This window comes from Stenella coeruleoalba (assembly GCF_951394435.1).
Source record: "Stenella coeruleoalba genome assembly, chromosome: 20".
Classification (NCBI taxonomy): Eukaryota; Metazoa; Chordata; class Mammalia; order Artiodactyla; family Delphinidae; genus Stenella; species Stenella coeruleoalba.
In genome coordinates, this window is record NC_137166.1 from 36,646,019 (window position 1) to 36,667,701 (window position 21,683).

A 21,683-nucleotide genomic window follows, 5' to 3' on the forward strand; every position below is an offset into this window, starting at 1 on the left:
AATTTCACTAATACCTTTGCTTTCCTTAAAATTGTAGAACAGATACCAGTGCAGCAAACATTGTCTGTAATAAATGCTAATGGGCAAATTCTGTCAAAATAAAGTGTAATTTCTTAAATTATTTCCTTTGTTATCTTTGTTCCAATTGTGTTTTTTAATATATAAATTTATTTATCTTTGGCTGCGTTGGGTCTTCGTTGCTGTGCGCGGGCTTCTCATTGCGGTGGCTTCTCTTGTTGCGGAGCACGGATTCTAGGTGCACGGGCTTCAGTAGCTGTGGCTCGCGGGCTTCAGTAGCTGTGGTTCAAGGGCTCTAGAGCGCAGGCTCAGTAGTTGTGGCGCAGGGGCTTAGTTGCTCCGTGGCATGTGGGATCTTCCTGGACCAGGGATCGAACCTGTGTCTCCTGCATTGGCAGGCAGATTCTTTTTTTTTTTTTTTTTTTTTTGCGGTACGCGGGCCTCTCACCGCTGTGGCCTCTCCCGTTGTGGAGCACAGGCTCCGGACGCGCAGGCTCAGCGGCCATGGCTCAAGGGCCCAGCCGCTCCGCGGCATGTGGGATCCTCCCGGACCGGGGCACGAACCCGTGTTCCCCGCATCGGCAGGCGGACTCTCAACCACTGCGCCACCAGGGAAGCCCCAGGCAGGCGGATTCTTAACCACTGCGCCAGGGAAGTCCCGGAGTAATATATTTTATCTTAAAAGTAAATGATGAATTTAAAAAAACCCTAGTCTTTCATCATGGACAGTAAGTAGCACTGGTCTAAACAGCTAGTCTGTGCTCCTTGAGGGCAGGCATTGCATTCTATTCTAATTTGCCTGATAGTGGGCCTTAGGCTACTATTTATTAAATAAATAAATTTTCAATCTCCAACGTTGGGTCCAGGGCGTTAATATTTAAAATCCCTACTACAATTCCTCAATGATTAGACTCGCTAACATTTACTGAAGTTTATCAAACGGCAGGATCTGTGCCAAGCGCTTTACCTCCCACCGCTTTTTTCACTCACGTTCTCCTTCCTCCGGGGGAGGGGGCGGGCTCAGCACCACGACCCGCCCTGTCTGTGCATTCGTTGGTCGAGCCTGACGCTCGTTACTGCCGAGTCCCGGCCAAACCACGCCTCCACGCCGTTCGTCTGGCCCAGAGAGGGCGTGTCCATCGTCCCGCCGGACGATCCAGTCGGTCTCCTCTCGTGAGAATCGGTACGCCCTAGAGGACCGGAGCAGCGTGGGGGGGGGGGGGGGGCGTGTTCCGCGGTCCCTCGGAGCCCGCGCACGCCGCGCCCCGCCCCCTCAGCACAAAGGCTCCGCGCGAGCTCGCGCACGCGCGCGCGCGCGCTCTTCAGAGCCTCACTCTGGCCAGCGGGGACCGGCGGGCGGAGGCTGGGCTGCTGAAGTACGAGGGGCGGAGCCAGGGCCGCCGCCGCCGCCGCCGCCGCCGCCGCCGCCGCCGCCGCCGCCGCCGCCGCCGCCGCCGCCGCCGCCGCCGCCGCGGCGCATGTCTGCAACTCGAGCCAAGAAAGTGAAGATGGCCACCAAATCATGCCCCGAGTGCGACCAACAGGTGGGCGCCTTGGGCCGGGCACCGGGCACACGGGCCGGTGGCGCGGGTGCGCGCGGGCGGGCGAATGTGACAGAAAGGCCTGCAGTGTAATGATGTTTTCCTCTTAGACTTAAGTAAATTGGTGATCTTTATGCTTTTTAATAATTTTCATCACCCCAATAGTCATTAATTTGGTCTAATTTTTAGTAGAACACTTTTAAATACTGTCTCCGTTAAAGTCCTGTTTTTCTAGGTGCTCTCCTCTTCATATGCTGTATATTCTTATTAACTTTTTAAAAGATGAATTTACCTTTCTTACTTTATGTGGTTTCTTGAACTTTTAATATCTGCTTTCTAAACTAAATTCACTAGGTCATGCAATGGCTTTATGACCACTAGTGGCCTGGGGTTCAGATAAGACATTCAAACTTAAAAGGGTTCAGCTATGGGGACTTCCCTGTTGGTCCAGTGGTAAAGAATCCGCCTTCCCATGCAGAGGACGAGGGTTCGATCCCTGGTCGGGGAACTAAGATCCCTCATGCCGCGGGGCAACTAAGCCTGCATGCCACAACTGTTGAGCTCTGGCGCCTCAACGAGAGAGCCCGCATGTCACAATTAGAGAGAAGCCCGCGTGCCGTAACTAGAGAGAAACACGAGGAGACTGCGCGCCGTAATGGAAAGATCCTGCATGCCTCAACAAAGATCCCATGTGCTGCAACTAAGACCCAACGCAGCCAAAAAAAAAGAAAAAAAAGGAAAATAAATAAAATAAATATTTTTTTTTAAAAATGGGAACTCAGCTATGACAGTAAACAATGCATGTGATCAGCACAGCATCAGAACAGCATCAAATGACAGCCCAGGTGTAAAGAAAAAAAACTATGCATGTGGTTGCAAGAGCCACCATGGCTTAGAAATTTCATGTTTCTTAGCCCATGAGCTACGCTTCCAAGGTTTTGCAGAGAATGGCAGGATTATACTGTACTTAGGGAGCCCAAAGCTGTGGCTTCTCACCAGGTGCCTTCCAGTCCAGATGCCAACAAAGGGTCATTTTTACCCTAGGCAATATTGCCTAGTAATGTAATAGAGCCGGCAGTGCAGAGCTCTTAGCACTCCGCCCTTGCTACCCGCTGTTACTCCCCCCACCCCGTTACCTGGCAACGTTACCGGGAGACCATTAATGCTGTATGGTTAGAGCAGCGTTAGAGGTCCTGCTCAGCCATTGGTCGGTGCTACAGTGGGCCCCACTCAGCCATTGGTCTGCGTCGCAGTGGGCCCCTCCCCCAAACGAGCAACTGTCAATGAGCTCCTTGTTGGCCCATTCAGCCAACAGTCAGCAGTGCCGTGGTCGTCAGGCGGAGAGTGAGGTAAGAGGCAGATCCCAGCCTCTCACCAGGCCCCCCAGCTCACCCAGCCTCGAGCCAGTGACCGAGTTGGGGGGCCCAGAAAACAGGCTGGGGGCTGTGTCCTGCAGGGCTCCAGAGCCCTTGCCAAGACCGCCCACTGGCCGGGCCCAGGCCTTGAGGGGGCGGTGAACCTCTCCCCCATACCTGCCTCTGCGACCTAATGGCAGCAGTCTGCATGTGACGCAGTTTTCGGGACCTGGCCCCCGCTGTTTGGGTGGCTTGAGGAGCCTGAGGGCCGTTTGGGTGCTGAGCGCCTGGCTCCTTAAGCGATGACAGCTGGGCAGAGTCTGGGGATCAGGTCCTGAGGGAGCCATCAACTGAGATCTGCCTTTTCAGCCAGGCCTGGGCACTGGTGGGAAGACCCACACTGGGTGCTGGACGAATGCTCTGGGGCAGGGTAACCGGTGCCCCTGGAGACACCCCCTTTTCTTAGCTAGGCCTGGACCTCGGAGGGTGAGAGTCGTGCCTTGGGACCTTCCCTTTTTCTTGTCAGAATAGAGAGTAACATTTGTTTGGTAGAGATTTACAGGAACATCGTTTCCTGACCATGACCTGACCTCAGACAAAGGATCTGACACCAAGAAGTTTGCAACAACTAACAGTACCCCTCCCTCACCTTTCCTGTAAGAGGGCTTTGCTGAAAGCTTTCAGGGAGTTTGGGGTTTTTAAGGCATGAGCCACCCATCTCCTTGCATGGCCCTGCAATAAACCTTTCTCTGTTCCAAACTCCAATGTTTCGGTAGTTTGGCCTCTGTGCGTCGGGCACGTGGACTTGCGTTTTGGTAACAGTAACACTGCTGCCATTCCATCTTTATCAAGTTGACAGGGTCAGAGTGATAGAAGATTGACCAAAGGTATTTTTTCTCATGATGGAGTTTTGTTAACCCTTTATTAATGTGTCATACATAATCCAATGAAAAAAATTTTTTTACTGACTCCTATATGTATAATATTTGATTATTCTTAACCAGAAAAAGGAGTTCATTTAAAGCTCCCTCAATTAAAACCATTTGTAAGACATCTTTTATGTCAAAATGCAGACCTTAATGTGTATTTCTTTTCAAAATAATTACCTTTCCTTTTACTTGCCCTCTCTCAGCAAGAGAAATTTACTGTCTCTACTTTCTCTCAGCATTGTTTTCAGTGTACAGGTTTTGTACATATTTTGTTAAATTTATCTCTATGAATTTAATATTTTGGATGCTACTGTAATTGGAGTTGTTTTAAAATTTTCATTTTATCAGTGTTCATTAATTATATATAGGAATACAATTTTTTTTTATTGTGGTAAAAACATAAAATTCACCATGTAAACCATTTTAAGGTGTATATATATATATATATATATATATATATATACACTTAAGTGGGATTAATACATTCACAATGTGGTACAGCCATCACCACTAACTAGTTCCAGAACATTTTCATCATTCCAAAAAGAGAACCTGTCTTCATTAAGCAGTCACTCCCTGATTCACCCTCCCTCTAGCCCCTAGTAACTACTAATTTGCTTTCTTTTTCAATGGACTAGTCATGCAATATGTGTCCTTTGATATCTGACTTCTTTTGTTTAGCTTATCCATGTTGTATCATATATCAGTACTTCGTTCCTTTTTATGCCCAAATGACATCCATTGTGTGGATGTATCACATTTTGTTAGTCCATTCCTTAGTTGATGGACATTTTGGTGTTTTCCACCTTCTGGTTATTGTGAATAGTACTGCTATGAATATTCATGTACAAGTTTTTCTTTTGTGTGTGTGTGTTTAATATATTCTATTTACTACTCAATTTTTGTTTATTGGCCATACCGCGTGGCTCGCGGGATCTCAGTTCCCCAACCAGGGATTGAACCCAGGCCATGGCAGTGAAAGTGCTGACTCCTAACCAGTAGACCACCAGGGAACTCCCACAAGTTTTTGTTTTAATATCCATCTTCATTTATTATATTCCCATGAGTGGAGCTGCATGGTCATACTGTAATTCTGTGTTTAACTTATTGAGGAATTGTCAAACTGTTGTCCACAGGAGTTGTTGCATTTTACATTCCCACCAACATTGTATGAAGGTTCTAATTTTCCCATATCCTCACCCACACTTGTTATTTTTTGTTTTTAAAAGAATTAGTATAGTTTGACACCAAAAAAAAAAAAAAGAAAAGAAAATTCTCATGTTTGAAAAGCTTTAAGCTGCATTGTTGGCTCTTTATAACCATGACCAAGCCTGTCAGTTTCTCAGTGGAGAGCATGCTGGGAGGATGGAGGAGAAAAATGGACACGATGATATCTTCCTAGTTCCAGAGGGTCCTCTGGAATGTAATTTCCTTGAGCTTGTTATTAATTAATTCAACAAATATTTATTAAGCACATGCTGTGTCAGAGACTGTTCTAGTTCAGGAAGTAAAACAGTGAATAAAAGAGACAAATAGCCCTTCCTCCTGTTGGGGGGGGATTAGAATAGTCATCCTAGAGCATGTGAAGTGGGATATCATTGTGGTTTTGATTTGCATTTCCCTAATAATTAAAGGCATTAAACATCTTTTCATGTGCTTCTTTGTCATTTATATATATTCCTTGGAGAAATATCTATTCAGGTTCGTTGCCCTTTTAAAAAAAATATTTTATTTATTTATTGTCTGCATTGGATCTTCGTTGCTGCACGTGGGCTCTTCGTTATGGTACAGTCTTCTCTCTAATTGTGGCCCGTGGGCTCCAGAGCACGTGGGCTCTGTAGTTGTGCTGGTGGGCTTAGTTGCCCCGAAGCATGTGGGATCTTAGTTCCCTGACCAACCATCAAACCTGCGTCTCCTGCACCGGAAGGCGGATTCTTAACCACTGGACCATCAAGGAAGTCCCTCGTTGCCTATTTTTGAGTTGTTAATTGCGTTGTTTTTATTGTTTGAGTTCTAAGAGGTTTTGTATATCCTGGGTACTAAACCCTTATCAGATATATGATTTGCAAATATTTGCAAAAACCCATTGATAGTGCCCTTTGTTGCACAAAAGTTTTTCATTTTGATGTAGTCCAATATGTCTATTTTTTTCTTTTGTTGCTTGTGTTTTTGGTGTCATAACTAAGAAACTATTGCCAGACCCAAGGTTATAATGATTTACCCATTTTCTCATCTAAGAGTTGTATACTTTTAGTTGTTATATATATTCCTTGATTCATTTTGAGTTAATTTTTGTATATGATGTGAGGTAAGGGTTCAGCTTCATTCTTTTGTATGTGGATATTCCACTGTTGCAGCTCCTTTAGTTGAAGAGACTATTTTTCGTCGAGTGGTCTTGGCACCATTGTTGAATGTCAGTTGACAATAGATTGATGGGTGTATTTCTGGACTCTCAATTCTGCTCCATTGATCTATATGTCTGTTATGCCAGCACTACACTGTTTTGTTTAGTTTTTCTTTTCTTATGGATACACAGGCTGCTTTTAAAGACTTTTAAAAAAAAGCTGAAGTATAGCTGATTTACAATGTTGTGTTAGTTTCAGGGGTACAGCAAAGTGATTCATATACGTATATATATCCTTTTTCAGATTTTTTCCATTATATGTTATTAAAAGATATTGAATATAGTTCCCTGTGTTATACAGTAGGTCCTTGTTGTTTATCTGTTTTATATATGGTAATGTGTATCTGTTAATTCCAAACTCCTAATTTATCCCCCCTTCCCCTTTTGGTAACCATAAGTTTGTTTTCTATGTCTGTGAGTTTGTTTCTGTTTTGTAAATAAGTTCATTTTGTATCATTTTTAAAGATTCCATATATAAGTGATATCATATAGTATTTGTCTTTCTCTGTCTGACTGACTTCACTTAGTATGATAATCTCTAGGTCCATCCATGTTGCTGCAAATGGCATTATTTCATTCCTTTTTAGAATGAGTAATATTCCAGGGTGTGTGTGTATGTATATGTGTGTGTGTATATATATCACATCCTTTTTATCCATTCATCTGTTGATGGATACTTAGGTTGCTTCCATGTCTTGGCTATTGTAAATAGTGCTGCTATAAACATAGGAGTGCATGTATCTTTTCAAATAATAGTTTTGTCTAGGTATATGCCTGTAAGTGGGATTGCTGGATCATATCGTAACTCTATTTTAGTTTTTGAGGAACCTCCACACTATTTTCCATAGTGGCTGCACCAATTTGCATTCCCATCAACAGTGTAAGAGGGGTCTCTTTTCTCCACACCCTCTCCAGCATTTATTTTTATTTATTTATTTATTTTTAAATAAATTTTTTTTTTTTTTTTTTTTTTTTTTTTGCGGTACGCGGGCCTCTCACTGCTGCGGCCTCTCCCGTTGCGGAGCACAGGCTCCGGACGCGCAGGCCCAGCGACCATGGCTCACGGGCCCAGCCGCTCCGCGGCATGTGGGATCTTCGCGGACCAGGGCACGAACCCGCGTCCCCTGCATCGGCAGGCGGACTCTCAACCACTGTGCCACCAGGGAAGCCCAATAAATTTATTTTTATATATTTATTTATTTATGGCTGCGTTGGGTCTTCATTGCTACGCGCGGGCTTTCTCTAGTTGCAGCGAGCAGGGGCTACTCCTTGTTGCAGTGTGCGGGCTTCTCATTGTGGTGGCTTCTTTTGTTGTGGAGCACAGGCTCTAGGTGTATGGGCTTCAGTAGTTCTGGTGCGTGGGCTTCAGTAGTTGTGGCTTGCAGGCTCTAGAGCACAGGCTCAGTAGCTGTGGCGCATGGGCTTAGTCGCTCTGTGGTATGTGGGATTTTCCTCGACCAGGGCCCGAACCCACATCCCCTGCATTGGCAGGAGGATTCTTAACCTCTGCACCACCAGGGAAGCCCTCCAGCATTTATTATTTCTAGACTTTTTAATGATGGCTATACTGACCAGTGTGAGGTGATATCTCGTACTTTTGATTTGCATTTCTCTAATAATTAGTGATGCTGAGCATCTTTTCAGGTGCCTATTGGCCATCTGTATATCTTCTTTGGAGAAGTGTCTAGTTAGGTCTTCTGCCCATTTATTGATTGGGTTGTTTGTTTTTTTTTTGATATGGAGCTGTAGGAGCTGTTTATATATTTTGGAAATTAAGCCCTTATCAGTCACATCATTTGCAAATATTTTCTCCCATTCTATAGGTCATCTTTTCATTTTGTTTACGGTTTTCTGTGCAAAAGCTTATAAGTTTGATTAGGTCCCATTTGTTTATTTTGCTTTTATTTCTATTGCCTTGGGAGACTGATCTAAGAAAGTGTTGCTATGATTTATGTCAGAGAATGTTTTGCCTATGTTCTCTTCTAGGAGTTTTATGGTGTCATGTCTTATATGTAAGTCTTTAAGCCATTTTGAGTTTATTTTTGTGTTTGGTGCGAGGGAGTGTTCTAACTTCATTGATTTACATGCAGCTGTCCAGCTTTCCCAACACTACTTGCAGAAGAGACTGTCTTTTCTACATTGTATATTCTTGTCTTCTTTGTACAAGATTAATTTTAAAGACTTTTAAACAATTGAGGTGTAATTAAATGAGTGGTTACCAGTGGGGAGAAAGAAGGGGGGGATGGGTGATATAGGGGTAGGGGATTAAGAAGTACAAACTATCATGTATAAATAAGCTACAAGGATATATTGTACAACACAGGGAATATAGCCAATATTTTATAATAACTATAAATGGAGTATAACCTTTAAAAATTTTGTATCACTGTATTATACACCTGTAGCATATAATATTGCACATCAACTATACATCAATTTTTAAAATTAAGGTATAATTATATATTATATGCATAATTATATATTAAATACATTATTATAAATTTAATATATGACTAAGGAGAAAATATTTGCAAATAATGTGACCGACAAGGGCTCAATTTCCAAAATATACAAACAGCTCATACAACTCAATAACAGCAACAACAAAAAACACAGTTGAAAAATGGGTAGGAGACCTAAATAGACATTTCTCCAAAGAAGACATAGAGATGGCCAATAGGCACATGAAAAGATGCTCATCATTGCTAATTATTAGAGAAATGCAAATCAAAACTATAATGAAGTGTACCACCTCACACTGGTCCGAATGGCCATCATTAAAAAGTTTACCTGGGGTGTGCTCAGAGCACAGGGCCTGAAGAAATGGCTTCTCTGTTTACAACAAACCCAAGAGGAATCTGGGTTAATTGTGACAAGAGGCACAAAACTTGTGGCCTTCCTGTGAACAAATACCCAACACGTGTCCCCCTGCACCTCCATGTGGCTGCTGGGCAGGGCTCGATACTGGAAGGAAAGCTACAGTATTTAGTGGGGGAATTTGCCACCTAGAGCCTATCTGGTCCACACATGGGTGGGCCATGAGTGGTCTTATAGACATAAAGGCTTTGAACCTCTCTTTTCAAGGAAAGAAAAGAAAAAGAAAAATAGATTCTGTATGCCATTCTGGAAAAGGCAAAACTATGGAAACAATAAAAAGATCAGTGGTTGCCAGGAGTTTGCGGGGAGAGGGAGATGAATACACAGAGTACAGAAGTTTTTACGAGCAGTGAAAATGCTTTGTATGACATTATAATGCTGGCTATATGTCATCATACTTTTGTCCAAACCCATAGAATGTGCAACACTATTCACTTCATAAAGTGAACCCTAAGGTGAACTGTGGACTTTGGTGATTATCTGTCAATGCAGTTCATCCTTGGTGTTAAAAAAAAAAAGGGTGCCACTCTGTTGATAATGGCTATGCGTGTGAGGGGAGAGGATATTTGGGGGAATTTCTGTACCTTCCTGTCAATTTTGTTGTAAACCTAAAACTGCTTAAGAAAAAAAGTCTCAAAAGAATTAACACTCAGGGTAGAAGTTTTTGGCAAAACTTTTGTTTCACTTTTATATATGTATACATATTATATGGTGTGTGTTTGTTGGATTGTGATGTAAAATTTTTTTTTAGATCAAAAAAGTTTGCAGGCCACCATAGTTAAGTTATACTGGCAAATAAAAGCACAAATTAACCTCAAAAAAATAATACAAATAATAAATGCTGGAGAGGGTGTGAAGAAAAGGAAACCCTCTTAAACTGTTGCTGGGAATGTAAATTGGTGCAGCCACTACGGAAAACAGTGTGGAGGTTCCTCAAAAACTAAAAATAGAGTTACCATATGATCCAGCAAGCCCATTTCTGGGCATATACCTAGACAAAACTATAAGTTGAAAAGATACATGCACCCCTACGTTTATAGCAGCACTATTTACAATAGCCAAGACATGGAAGCAACCCAAGTATCCATCGACAGATGAATGGCTAAAGAAGATGTGGTATATATATATATACCATGGAATATTACTCATTCTAAAAAAGAATAAAATAATGCCATCTGCAGCAACATGGATGGACCCAGAGATTATCTTACTAAGTGAAGTAAGTCAGAAGAGAAATACAAATACCATATGACATCACTTATATGTGGAATCTAAAATACAACACAAATATACATATCTACGAAAGAAAAACAGACTTACAGACATAGAGAACAAACTTTTAGTTGCCAAGGGGTAGGGGGGCTGGGGGAGGGAAGGATTGGGAGTTTGGGATTAGCAGATGCAAACTGGTATGTATACAATGGATAAACAACAAGGTCCTTCTGTAGCACAGGGAACTATATTCAATATCCTGTGATAAACCATAATGGAAGAGAATATGAGAAAGAATATATATATGTATAACTGAATCACTTTTCTATACTGCACAAATTAACATAACATTGTAAATCAACTATACTTCAATAAAATATTTTAAAAATTAAGGTATAATTGATATAATGTTATATTAGTTTTATGTATTAGTTATAGCATTATATTAGTTTCAGGTGTACAATATAATGAATTGATGTTTGTATATATTGTGAAATGATCACACAATAAGTCTTTGTTTATTTATTTACAGCAGTTTTAGGTTCACAACAAAATTGAGAAGAAGGTACAGAGATTTCCCATATACCCTCTGCCCCCACACATGCATAGCCTCCCCCATATCAACATCCTCCACCAGACTGGTTAATTTGTTAAAATTGATAGCCCTACATTGACACATCATTGTCATCTGAAGTCCATAGTTTACATTATGCTTCACTCTTGGTGTTGTACATTCCATGTGTGGACAAAACACGTATCCACCATTACAGTATCACTGAGTATTTTCACTGCCCTAAAAATCCTCTGTGCTTTGCCTGTTCATCCCTCCCTCCCCCTCCCCCCTGGGAACCACTGATCTTTTTACCATTTCCATAGTTTTGCCTTTTCCAGAATGTCGTATAGTTGGAATCATGCAGTGTGTGACCTTTTCAGATTGGCTTCTTTCACTTAGTAATACACATTTAAGCTTCCTCCATGTCTTTTCAGGGCTGGATAGCCTTTTTTTTTTTTTTTTTAAAAAAAAACACTGAATAATATTCCATTTTCTGGAAGTTCCACAGTTTATTTATCCATTTACCTACAGAGGGACATCTTGGTTTCTTCCAAGTTTTGGCAATTATGAATTAAGCTGTTGTAAACATTGTGTGCAGGTTTTTGTGTGGATATAAGTTTTCAACTCTTTCAGGTAAATATCAAGGAGCAAGATTGCTGGATTGTAAGATAACAGTATGTTTAGTTATATAAGAAACTGCCAAACTGTCTTCCAAAGTGTCTGTGGCATTTTGCATTCCCACCAGCAATGAGAGTTCCTGTTGCTTCACATCCTTGTCAGACTTTGGTGTTGTCAGTGTTCCAGATTTTGGCCATTCTAATAAGTGTGTACTGGAATCTCATTGTTTTAGTTAGCATTTCCCTGATGACATATGATGTGGAGCATCTTTTCATATGCTTAAATGCTCTTGGTGACATGTCTTTTAAGGTCTTTGGCCCTTTAAAAAAAATTGTGTTATTTTTCTTATTGTTGAGTTGTAAGAGTTTTTTGTATATTTTGGATAGCAGTCCTTTGTCAGATATGTCTCTTGCAAATCTTTTCTCCCAGTCTGGCTTGGTCTTTTCATTTTCTTGAAAGTATATTTTGTAGAGCAGAAAATTTTAATTTTAATGAAACCCAGCTTATCAGTTCTTTCTTTCATGATCGTGCCTTTGGTATCATATGTAAAAAGTAATCACCAAACCCAAAGTCATCTAGATTTTCTCTTATGTTATCTTTTAGTTTATAGTTTTGTGTTTTACATTTAGGTCTGTGATCCATTTTGAGTTAATTTTTGTGAAGGATGTAAGATCTGTGTCTAGATTCCATTTGTTGTTGTTGTTTTCATGTGGGTGTCTAGTTGTTCTAACACCATTTGTTGAAAAGACCATCTTTGATCCATTGTATTGCCTTTGCTCCTTTGTCAAAGTTCAGTTGACTGATTTATGTGTGTCTATTTCTAGGCCCTTTATTTCTGTTCCATTGATTTATCTGTTCTTTCACCAGTATCACACTATCTTAGTTACTGTAGCTTTATAGTAAGCCTCCAACTTTGTTCTTCTCCTTACATGTTTGGTTGGCTATTCTGGGTCTTTTGTCTCTACATGTAAAGTTTAGAATCTGTTTGTCGATATCCACAAAGTAACGTGACGGGCTTTTGATTGGGATTTCATTGACTCTTTAGATCAATTGGGAAGAACTGACATCTTGACAATATTGAGTCTCTTTATTCGTGAACATGGAATATCCATATATTTTAGTTCTTTGATTTTGTTCATTATAGTTTTGTAGTTTTCCTAATATGGATCTTGTACAGTAAGTCCCCTACCTATGAACAAGTTCCATTCCAAGAGTGCGTTCTGTTCCGAGAGTGCGTTCGAAAGTCTCATTTGTTCGTTAAGTCCAACAGAGTTAGCCTAGGTACCCAACTAACGCAGTCAGCTATATAGTATTGTACTGTAATAGGTTGATAATACTTTTCACACAATAATACATAAAAAACAAACACAAAAAATAAAACATTTAAAATCTTACAGTACAGTACCTTGAAAAGTACAGTAGTGCAGTACAACAGCTGGCATACAGGGGCTTGTATTGAGTGAACAGGCGAGAAGAGTTACTGGCTGGAGGAGAGAGAGGAGGGAGGAGATGGTAGAGCTGAAGGATCATAAGCAGTAGGAGATGGAGGACAAGCTGCAAGTTCACTCATGCCTGACGGTGATGGCACAGGTTCTGGTTCTTTGCTGGATTCAATTCTATGTACCTTCTTGAAGAAACGATCCAGTGATGTCTGGGTAGTAGCTCTTTTTTCCTCGTCATAGATGACACGATAGCACTGGATAGCATTCTGAACGGCTGCTGCAACCTTTGTGTACCATTCTACATTTGGGTCCTGTGCCTCAAAAACTAACAGTGCCTCCTCAAATAAAATCCCCTTGCCGTTTCCTGCATTGTGAATCTCTTTGGTTCTTCAGTTACTTCTTCTTCCTCTTGTCTTCTTCATCCTTTCTCTCGGCCTCCAATTCCATCAGGTCTTCATTAGGAAGCTCCTTGTGTTGCTCAGCAAGGAGTTCAATGAAGTCGTCGTCTTGCAGATCTCGCTCCAGCTTCGACCTCTTTGGACTCTCATCCATCTTTTCAAACCCACGAAAATCGTGAACAAACTGTGGGCAAAGATTCTTCCAAACCTCATTCATGATGATAACCGTAACCTCATGCCAAGCAAAGTTAATGTTTTTTATGGCCTTGTAGATGTTATAGTCCTTCCAAAATTGTTGCAAGGTTGTTCCTGATTCATGTCACTCGCCTTTACTGCCTGACAAAAAGTGTGACCTAAATAATATTGCTTGAAAGTTGCTATAACTCCCTGGTCCATAGGTTGGGTGAGCGACATAGTATTTAGTGGCAGATGCACTACTTCGACGTTAGGATAAAAGTTGTCCATGAATGGGGGTTGGCCAGGAGCATTGTCAAGCAGCAAAAGAATGTTGAATGGGATGTCCTTCTCCAAGCAACATTTCACTACCTCCTGGATAAAGTGGTGGAAAAACCAGTCGTGGAAAATGGCCTGTGTAACCCAGGCTTTGGGGATACTCTTATCACACAACAGGAAGAGAGCCCTTGGCTATGTTTTTAAGGGCTCTTGGGTTCTCTGAATGATAAACTAAGAGAGGCTTCAGCTTCATATCACCAGAAGCATTGCCACCAAACAACAGAATTAGTGTATCCTTTGTTGCTTTATAGCCTGGCATCAACTTTTCCTTCTTACTGATGTAACTTTGTTCTGGCATCCTCTTCCAGTACAGTCCTGTCTCATCCACGTTAAAAAGCTCCTCGGGTAAATATGCGCCTTCATCCATAATTTCTCAAAGCATTTCAGGAAGTTCCTGGGCAGCTACTGTATCTGCACTCGCTGCCTCACCACTTACTTTTATGTGCAGTGAAGGTTGGTTCTAGCCTTGAACTGATGAAACCAGTCATGGCTGACATTAAAAGATGTGCCCTCTCGCAGTGGTTGAGAGTCCGCCTGCCGATGCAGGGTACACGGGTTCGTGCCCCGGCCCGGGAAGATCCCACATGCCGCGGAGCGGCTGGGCCCGTGAGCCATGGCCACTGAGCCTGCACGTCCCGAGCCTGTGCCCCGCAACGGGAGAGGCCACAACAGTGAGAGGCCCGCGTACCGCAAAAAAAAAAAAAACTAAAAAAGATGTGCCCTCTGATTCTTCACTGTGTTTTTTCTTCAAGTCTTCATAAAGCCTTTTAGCTTTCTCTTGAACCAACATTAAGCTGAGTGGGACTTGACACTGATGCAGATCCTGCATCCACACACTGAGAAATTTCTGCATCTCCTCTATCACTTTTCCGTGCTTCTTCAATATTACTGTTGACATCACTGGCACAGCAGACTTCACATGTTCCATGATCTTGTCCTTGTTCTTTAGAATCATTGATGGTTGAACAATTCATGTTATAAGAATGAGCAACGTTTACCATCTTACTGCCTCGCTCCATTCTCAATTATTTTCACTTTTGTTTCCATCATTATTGCTTGGCGCTTCTTAGCAGTACCAGCTACATCACTGCTGCTTTTACACTTGCTTCTGGACATCCTGGGCTTGAAATAAAGATCCTGTACTCCTGTACTCTATACAGGACTGTAAAGTACACAAAAGCACAACCACTTGTAGAGGATGCATGCATGTGACAATGTATGCCAGACAGTTGAACTAACTTACATGATTGGACATGTGAATGCACGTTCACGTCTTTGAAAGTTTGCAACTTGAAGGTTCGTACGTAGGGGACTTACTGTACATATTTTATTAGGTTTATACTTAATGAATTGCATTTTTTTGCCATGCTAATTATAAATGGTATTGTGCTTTTAATTTCAAATTCCATTTGTTTATTCCTGGGATATAGGAAGGCAGTTGGCTTTTTTGCATTAACCTTGTGTCCTGTAATCTTGTTACAGTAGCTTATTTCAAGAGATTTTTGGTTGATTCATTTGGATTTCTACGTAGACAATCATGTCATCTGCAAAAAAGACAATTTTATTTATTCCTTCGTAATCAGTATGCCCTTTATTTCCTTTTCTTGTCTTATTGCATTAGCTGGGACTTCCAGTATGATGTTGAAAAGGAGTGGTGAGAGGGGACATCCTTGTCTTGTTCCTGATCTTAGTGAGAATGCTTCTTGGTTCCCACCATTAAGTATTATATTACCTGTAGGTTTTTTGTAGATATCTACTATAAAGTTGAGCAAGTTCCCCTCTATTCCTTGTTTACAGAAAGCATTTATCATGAATGGGAGTTGGCTTTTTGTTAAATGTGTTTTCTGCATCTAAAGACATACCTTGTTTTATTGCACTTTATTGTACAATACTTTGCAGATACTGCATTTTTTACACAGTGAAGGTTTGCAGCAGCCCTGTGTTGAGCAAGTCTATCAGTGCCATTTTTCCAACAGCATTATTTTTTAATTAAGGTGTATACATTGTTTTTGTAGACATAATGGTATTACACACTTACTAAACTACAGTATAGTGTAAGCATTACTTTTATACACACTGGGAAACCAAAAAATTCATTTAACTCACTTTATTGTTATAGTCACTTTATTGTAGTAATCTAGAACTAAATCTGCACTATCTCAGAGGTATGCCTATATTGATATGATTGTGTGATTTTTCTGTAGTCTGTTGATGTGATAGATTACATTATTTGATTTTTGAGTGTTGAACCAGCCTTCATACCTGAGATAAATCCCTCTTGGTTGTGGTATATGATAAGTTTTTTATATATTGTTGGATTCCATTTGCTAATATTTTGATTTTTCTCTATGGCCTGTTTTCTTTTTCATTGATTTCCTCTTTTATTATTTCCTTCCTTCTACTTGATTTTAATTTACTCTTATTTTTCCAGCTTCATGAAGAATATTAATTTTAGACCTTTCTTTTCTAATATAAGCTTTTAAAGTTACAAATTTATCTCTGGACACTGGCTAACCACATCCCACAAGTTTCGATATGTTGGGTTTTCATTATCATTTAGCTTATAATATTTTCTAATATCCCTTTTGATTTCTTCTTTGACCTGTGGGGTTTTTGTTGTTGTTGTTGTTGTTTTTAAAGAGTAAATTCCAGTTATTTGGGGTTTTCTAGATATCTTATTTTTATTGATTTTCAGTTTAATTCTTTTGTGGTCATATGACATCTCTTGAAGATTTCAGTCTTTTAAAATCTGTAAGAATTGTTTTATGGCCCATTATATAGTCCACCTTTTTGAGTGTTCCTTGTGTACTTAAAAGGAGTATACATTCTTTCTGCTGTTGGGTGTAATATTCTATAAATTTCTATTTTGTTAAGGTGGTTGATATTGTTATGCAGATATCTTTGCTAAATTTTTTTTGTCTAGTTCTATAAATTACTGAGAGAAGTGTGCTAGAAATATCCAGTTATGATTGTGGATTTGACTGCTTCTCTTTTTAGTTCTCCCCATGTTTGTTTCATATATTTTGAAGCTCTACCATTAAGCACTTATACATTTATAATTTTGTATCTTCCTAATGTTTTGACCTTTCTGTTATTAAATGTCTCTCTTTGTCTCCAGTAAATGCTGCTTACCTTGAAATTTGCTTTGTCTGATTTTATTGCAGTCAGTTTAACCTTCTTATACTTGTTGTTCGCATGGTTGAGTAGGAAAAACTCACTTCTTCCTCTCCTTTACTCTCCCGTTACTACCACACTCACAACACTTCTGACAGCAGATGTGTAGGGGGTTTTCCTATACTAAGCAATTCTCTGTGACACCAGTTGGATGTCCTACAGTTTAACTCAGTTCTGACACTATCTACCTGGAGTTGCAAGTATTAGGTCCCCAGGTTATCCACGACTTCTGTCCGACTTGGCTACAAATCAGAGGTTCCTATGACCTCCACCCCCTTGGATTAGATTATTTCCTAGACCAGCTCACAAAACTCAGGGAAACACTGTGTAATAAAGGATATGATAAAGGATACAGAAGAACAGCCAGATGAAGAGATACATAGGGCAAGGTGTAGGAGGGGCCTGAGCACAGGAACTTTTATCTCCATAGAGTTAGGATGTATCACTCTCCCAGTACTTAGATATGTTGACCAAACTGGAAGATCTCTGAACCCCGTACTTTTGGGATTTTTATGGAGGCTTCATCACATAGACATGATGGATCATTGACTCCATCTGGAGAATTGGGGGTTGGGCTGAAAATTCCAAATTTCTAATTCCAAATTTCTAATCATGGCTTGGTCTTTCACCTCATTAGAACAAAAGACACTGCTATCACCCAGGAAATTCCAAGGGATTTAGGAACTCTGTATTAGGAACTGGGATCAATGACCAAATATTAGAACAAAACATGTTCCTAATGTTCTTATCACATAGGAAATTACGAGGGTTTTAGAAACTCCCTGCCAGGAACTGGTAAGGCAGGGTGGGGTAGACCAATATATTTTTTCTATTATCTTACAGTGGTGTATCTTTTTTCTTACTTTTTCCCTTTAACCTGTTAGTGTCTTTGTATTTAAAGTGTATTTCTTTGTATTTAAAGTAAACAGCTTAGTGTTGGTTTTGCTTTGTTATCCATCTGACAATGTCTGCCCTTTGATTGGAGAATTAATCCATTCACATATGATGTAACTTATATGTTTGGATTTAATTTTGTTTTTTGCTGTTTGTTTTCTGTCTCATCAGCTTTTTATTCTTCTGTTTCTCTTTTTCTCCCTCTTTTGTCGTAATTACATGTTATTGGTACTATGTTTTAATTTCTCTATTGGCCTTTTACCTTTATTTGTTTGCTTTTGTGTGTGTGTGTGTGTGTGTGTGTGTGTGATTGCTCTAGGAATTACGTTATGCAGCTCTAACTTATCACAGTCTAGAGGCAATATTGGATTAGTTCAGGAAAAATACAGGAATTTTGCAACCATCTAGTTCCCTTTACTTCTCCTAGCCTTTGTGCTATAATTAGAGTGATCAGCTTATCTCCTGATAAGTTTTATTTCCTAGTTTTAGCACTGAAAGTTCTGTGTCTGGGCAACTCCCTCAGTCCTGGGCAAATTGGAAAGGTTGGTCATTTTTGCTATTGTTATCATCTTTGTTACATCTATAAATGTTATAAACTCAACAATACGATGTTGTACTTTTTGCTTTAAGTCAGAGGTGGGCAAAATATGGCTCTCAGGCAAAAATATGGCTCCCACACCAAATCTGGCTCCTGGCCTGTTTTTGTAGGAAGAGTTACTAAGAAAAAGGAAAAAGAAAAATATGAGACACGAACAGTTATATGACCCATAAGCCAAAAATATTTACTAATCTGTGCAAAAAAAGTCTGCTGATGCCTTCCTTAACTAACCATATATGTCTTTAAAAGAAAATGATAGAAAAAATATATACACATATACTTATTTTAAATATGAGTAATTTGTAAAAACTGGAGAGCCCCCCCTTTTTTTAAAGGAGATTTTAGTACGTTGTTTGGGGAGCAATCTTGTGGACCAACCCAATCTGTATTCTGTTTTATACAAATATGGTTTATGGACAGTGGTGGAAATGTGATCAGAGAAAGATTAAACAAGAGAAATATAGTTGATGTTGTTCCAGTGCCAATAAACACTGCCAGTATATAGTATAAAAAGGATTTGGTGAGGTTTTCCAAAGTAAGGAAAACCTATTTAAACTCTAATTCTTAGCTTAAAATTAAATTTATTATGTTCTGACATAACTGACTTGAGTAATTTTACTTTGGAAGAAAATATTTCAATATTTAAAACATTTTCATTTGTTCTGATTAATTGAGTAAAAGTTTAGGTTTACATTGTATGCGTAATATCTTCCAGTTTCTTCAGGTCAGAAACTATTGTAAATCCTGATCTGTTTCACCTGGCAGGAAATAATCTTTCAGGACAAAAAAAAGCTTATTTTTTAATATGCTGGCTTAAAGGTGAAAAGAAAACCTAAGGACAACTAGAAGTTTTTGTCATTATAAGAGCTCAGTTTCATGTGGAGAGAGCTGATTATGCTACATACATTCTTTTGAATGTAACAAATATTATGTCCATTGAAGCACATTGTTTCAATTTTTAATGTAAATTCTTAAGGGAATATTCATGAGGATTTAATCAAACTTGTTGATGATTTTTTTAAAATATTTATTTATTTATTTGGCTGCGCCGGGTCTTAGTTGCCACGTGCAGGATCTTCGTTGTGCCGTGCGGGATCTTTGTTGTGCCGTGCGGGATCTAGTTCCCTGACCGGGGATCAAACCCAGGCCCCCTGCATTGGGAGCACAGAGTCTTAACCACTGGACCACCAGGGAAGTCCCTCAAACTTGTTGATTCTTTTTTTTTTTTTTTTTTTTTTTGCGGTACGCGGGCCTCTCACTGTTGTGGCCTCTCCCGTTGCGGAGCACAGGCTCCGGACGCGCAGGCTCAGCAGCCATGGCTCACGGGCCCAGCCGCTCCACGGCATGTAGGATCTTCCCGGACCGGGGCACGAACCCGTGTCCCCCGCATCGGCAGGCGGACTCTCAACCACTGCGCCACCAGGGAAGCCCATGTTGATTCTTAAATGTGCTATTTCCTCTTAGTAAAAAACTAAAGAAAGTAATATGTTATAGTTGAGGTTTTCTAAGTTTTTAAAGGTGAAGTTTTGTTTTCTAAACTTGATTAAGAAACAATTCTTTAAGATATAAGCTAAAAAAATCGGAAACCAGAAAGCCATGTTTTGTTTCTTACTCTTTTTTTGACTACACAACAAATAAGAATATTAGAATATTGCATATGAGTACTATGATGATTCTACAATACCTGAAGTATATCATATTAAGTTTTTATATGTATTTTATACATAATATGTAAAATCTTTAAAGTTTGAAGGAATTTTTCCATTTGAATATATTATCCTTTAAAAAAATTTAGAAACATAGTTATAGAAATACTATAAAAAGGAAAGAGGTAGAATATTTCAGTTTCTTTGTAAAATTCTCTGCAGACCTGTATTAAAAATGTAGTTCAGAATCATCTAAACCAGTAGTCCTGAACCAGGAGTGATTGTGTTTCCCTGGGGACATTCAGCAAAATCTGGAGACATTTTTGGTTGTCACAATTGGATGGGAAGTGCTACTGACATCTACTGGGAAGAGGCCAGGGATGCTGATAAACATTCTACTATGCAGAGGACAGCTCATCACAGCAAGTTATTGGTCACAAACAAAATAGTGCCAAAGTTGAGAAATATCCATCAACATCATTTATGCTTTTCATTTCCAAGGTGTGTCGCATCTATTATTCATATAACTCAGAGTTGACCAAGTCAACTTGGTTATGAGTGTATAGTATTCAAAATTATTGTTAGCCTTCTAGCATTTAAAAAATTTTTAATCTACATAACATAAAATTTACCATTTTAACCATTTTTAAGTGTACAGGTCAATGGCATTAAGTACATTCACAGTGTTGTATAAGTATCACCGCCAACCGTCTCCAGAACTTTTCTTTTTTTTTTTTTTAACATCTTTATTTATAATTGCTTTACAATGGTGTGTTAGTTTCTGCTTCATAACAAAGTGAATCAGTTATACATATACATATGTTCCCATATCTCTTGCGTCTCCCTCCCTCCCACCCCCCCATCCCACCCCTCCAGGCAGTCACAAAGCACCGAGCTGATCTCCCTGTGCTATGCAGCTGCTTCCCACTAGCTATCTACCTTACGTTTGGTAGTGTATATATGTCCATGCCTCTCTCTCGCTTTGTCACAGCTTACCGTTCCGCCTCCCCATATCCTCAAGTCCGTTCTCTAGTAGGTCTGTGTCTTTATTCCTGTCTTACCCCTAGGTTCTTCATGACTTTTTTTTTTCTTAAATTCCATATATATGTGTTAGCATACAGTATTTGTCTTTCTCTTTCTGACTTACTTCACTCTGTATGACAGACTCTAGATCTATCCACCTCATTACAAATAGCTCAATTTTGTTTCTTTCTCTAGTAGGTGTCTTTATTCCCATCTTACCCCTAGGTTCTTCATGACCTTTTTTTTTTCTTAGAACTTTTCTTATTATTCCAACCTGAAACTCTGTACCCTTAAACAATAACTCCCCATTCCCCACTCCCCCCAGCCCCTGGTAACCTCTGTTCTACTTTCTGTCTATGAATTTGTCTATTCTAGTTACCTCATATAAGGGAAATCATAAAATATTTGTTCTGTTTAGTATTTTTTGTGTATATGTTGTTTTAATTATTACCTTAGGGTTTTTTGGTGTGTGTTTGTATGTTTTTTGT

At 39.9% G+C, this 21,683-nt stretch overlaps 1 protein-coding gene across 1 annotated transcript in view; it reads left to right on the forward strand.

Annotated features, from left to right (window-relative positions):
• Positions 1-739: 739 nt before the first annotated feature.
• The window catches only part of LOC307178434 (uncharacterized protein), a gene marked incomplete at its 5' end in the record, with an annotated part of 39,169 nt that continues 18,225 nt past the window's right edge, over positions 740-21,683 (forward strand). Inside the window, 2 exons of the mRNA XM_079906628.1 lie at positions 740-746; positions 1,144-1,562. Of these exons, the coding sequence (XP_079762754.1) occupies positions 740-746; positions 1,144-1,562 (426 nt within the window). The remainder of the gene's footprint in view (positions 747-1,143; positions 1,563-21,683) is intronic.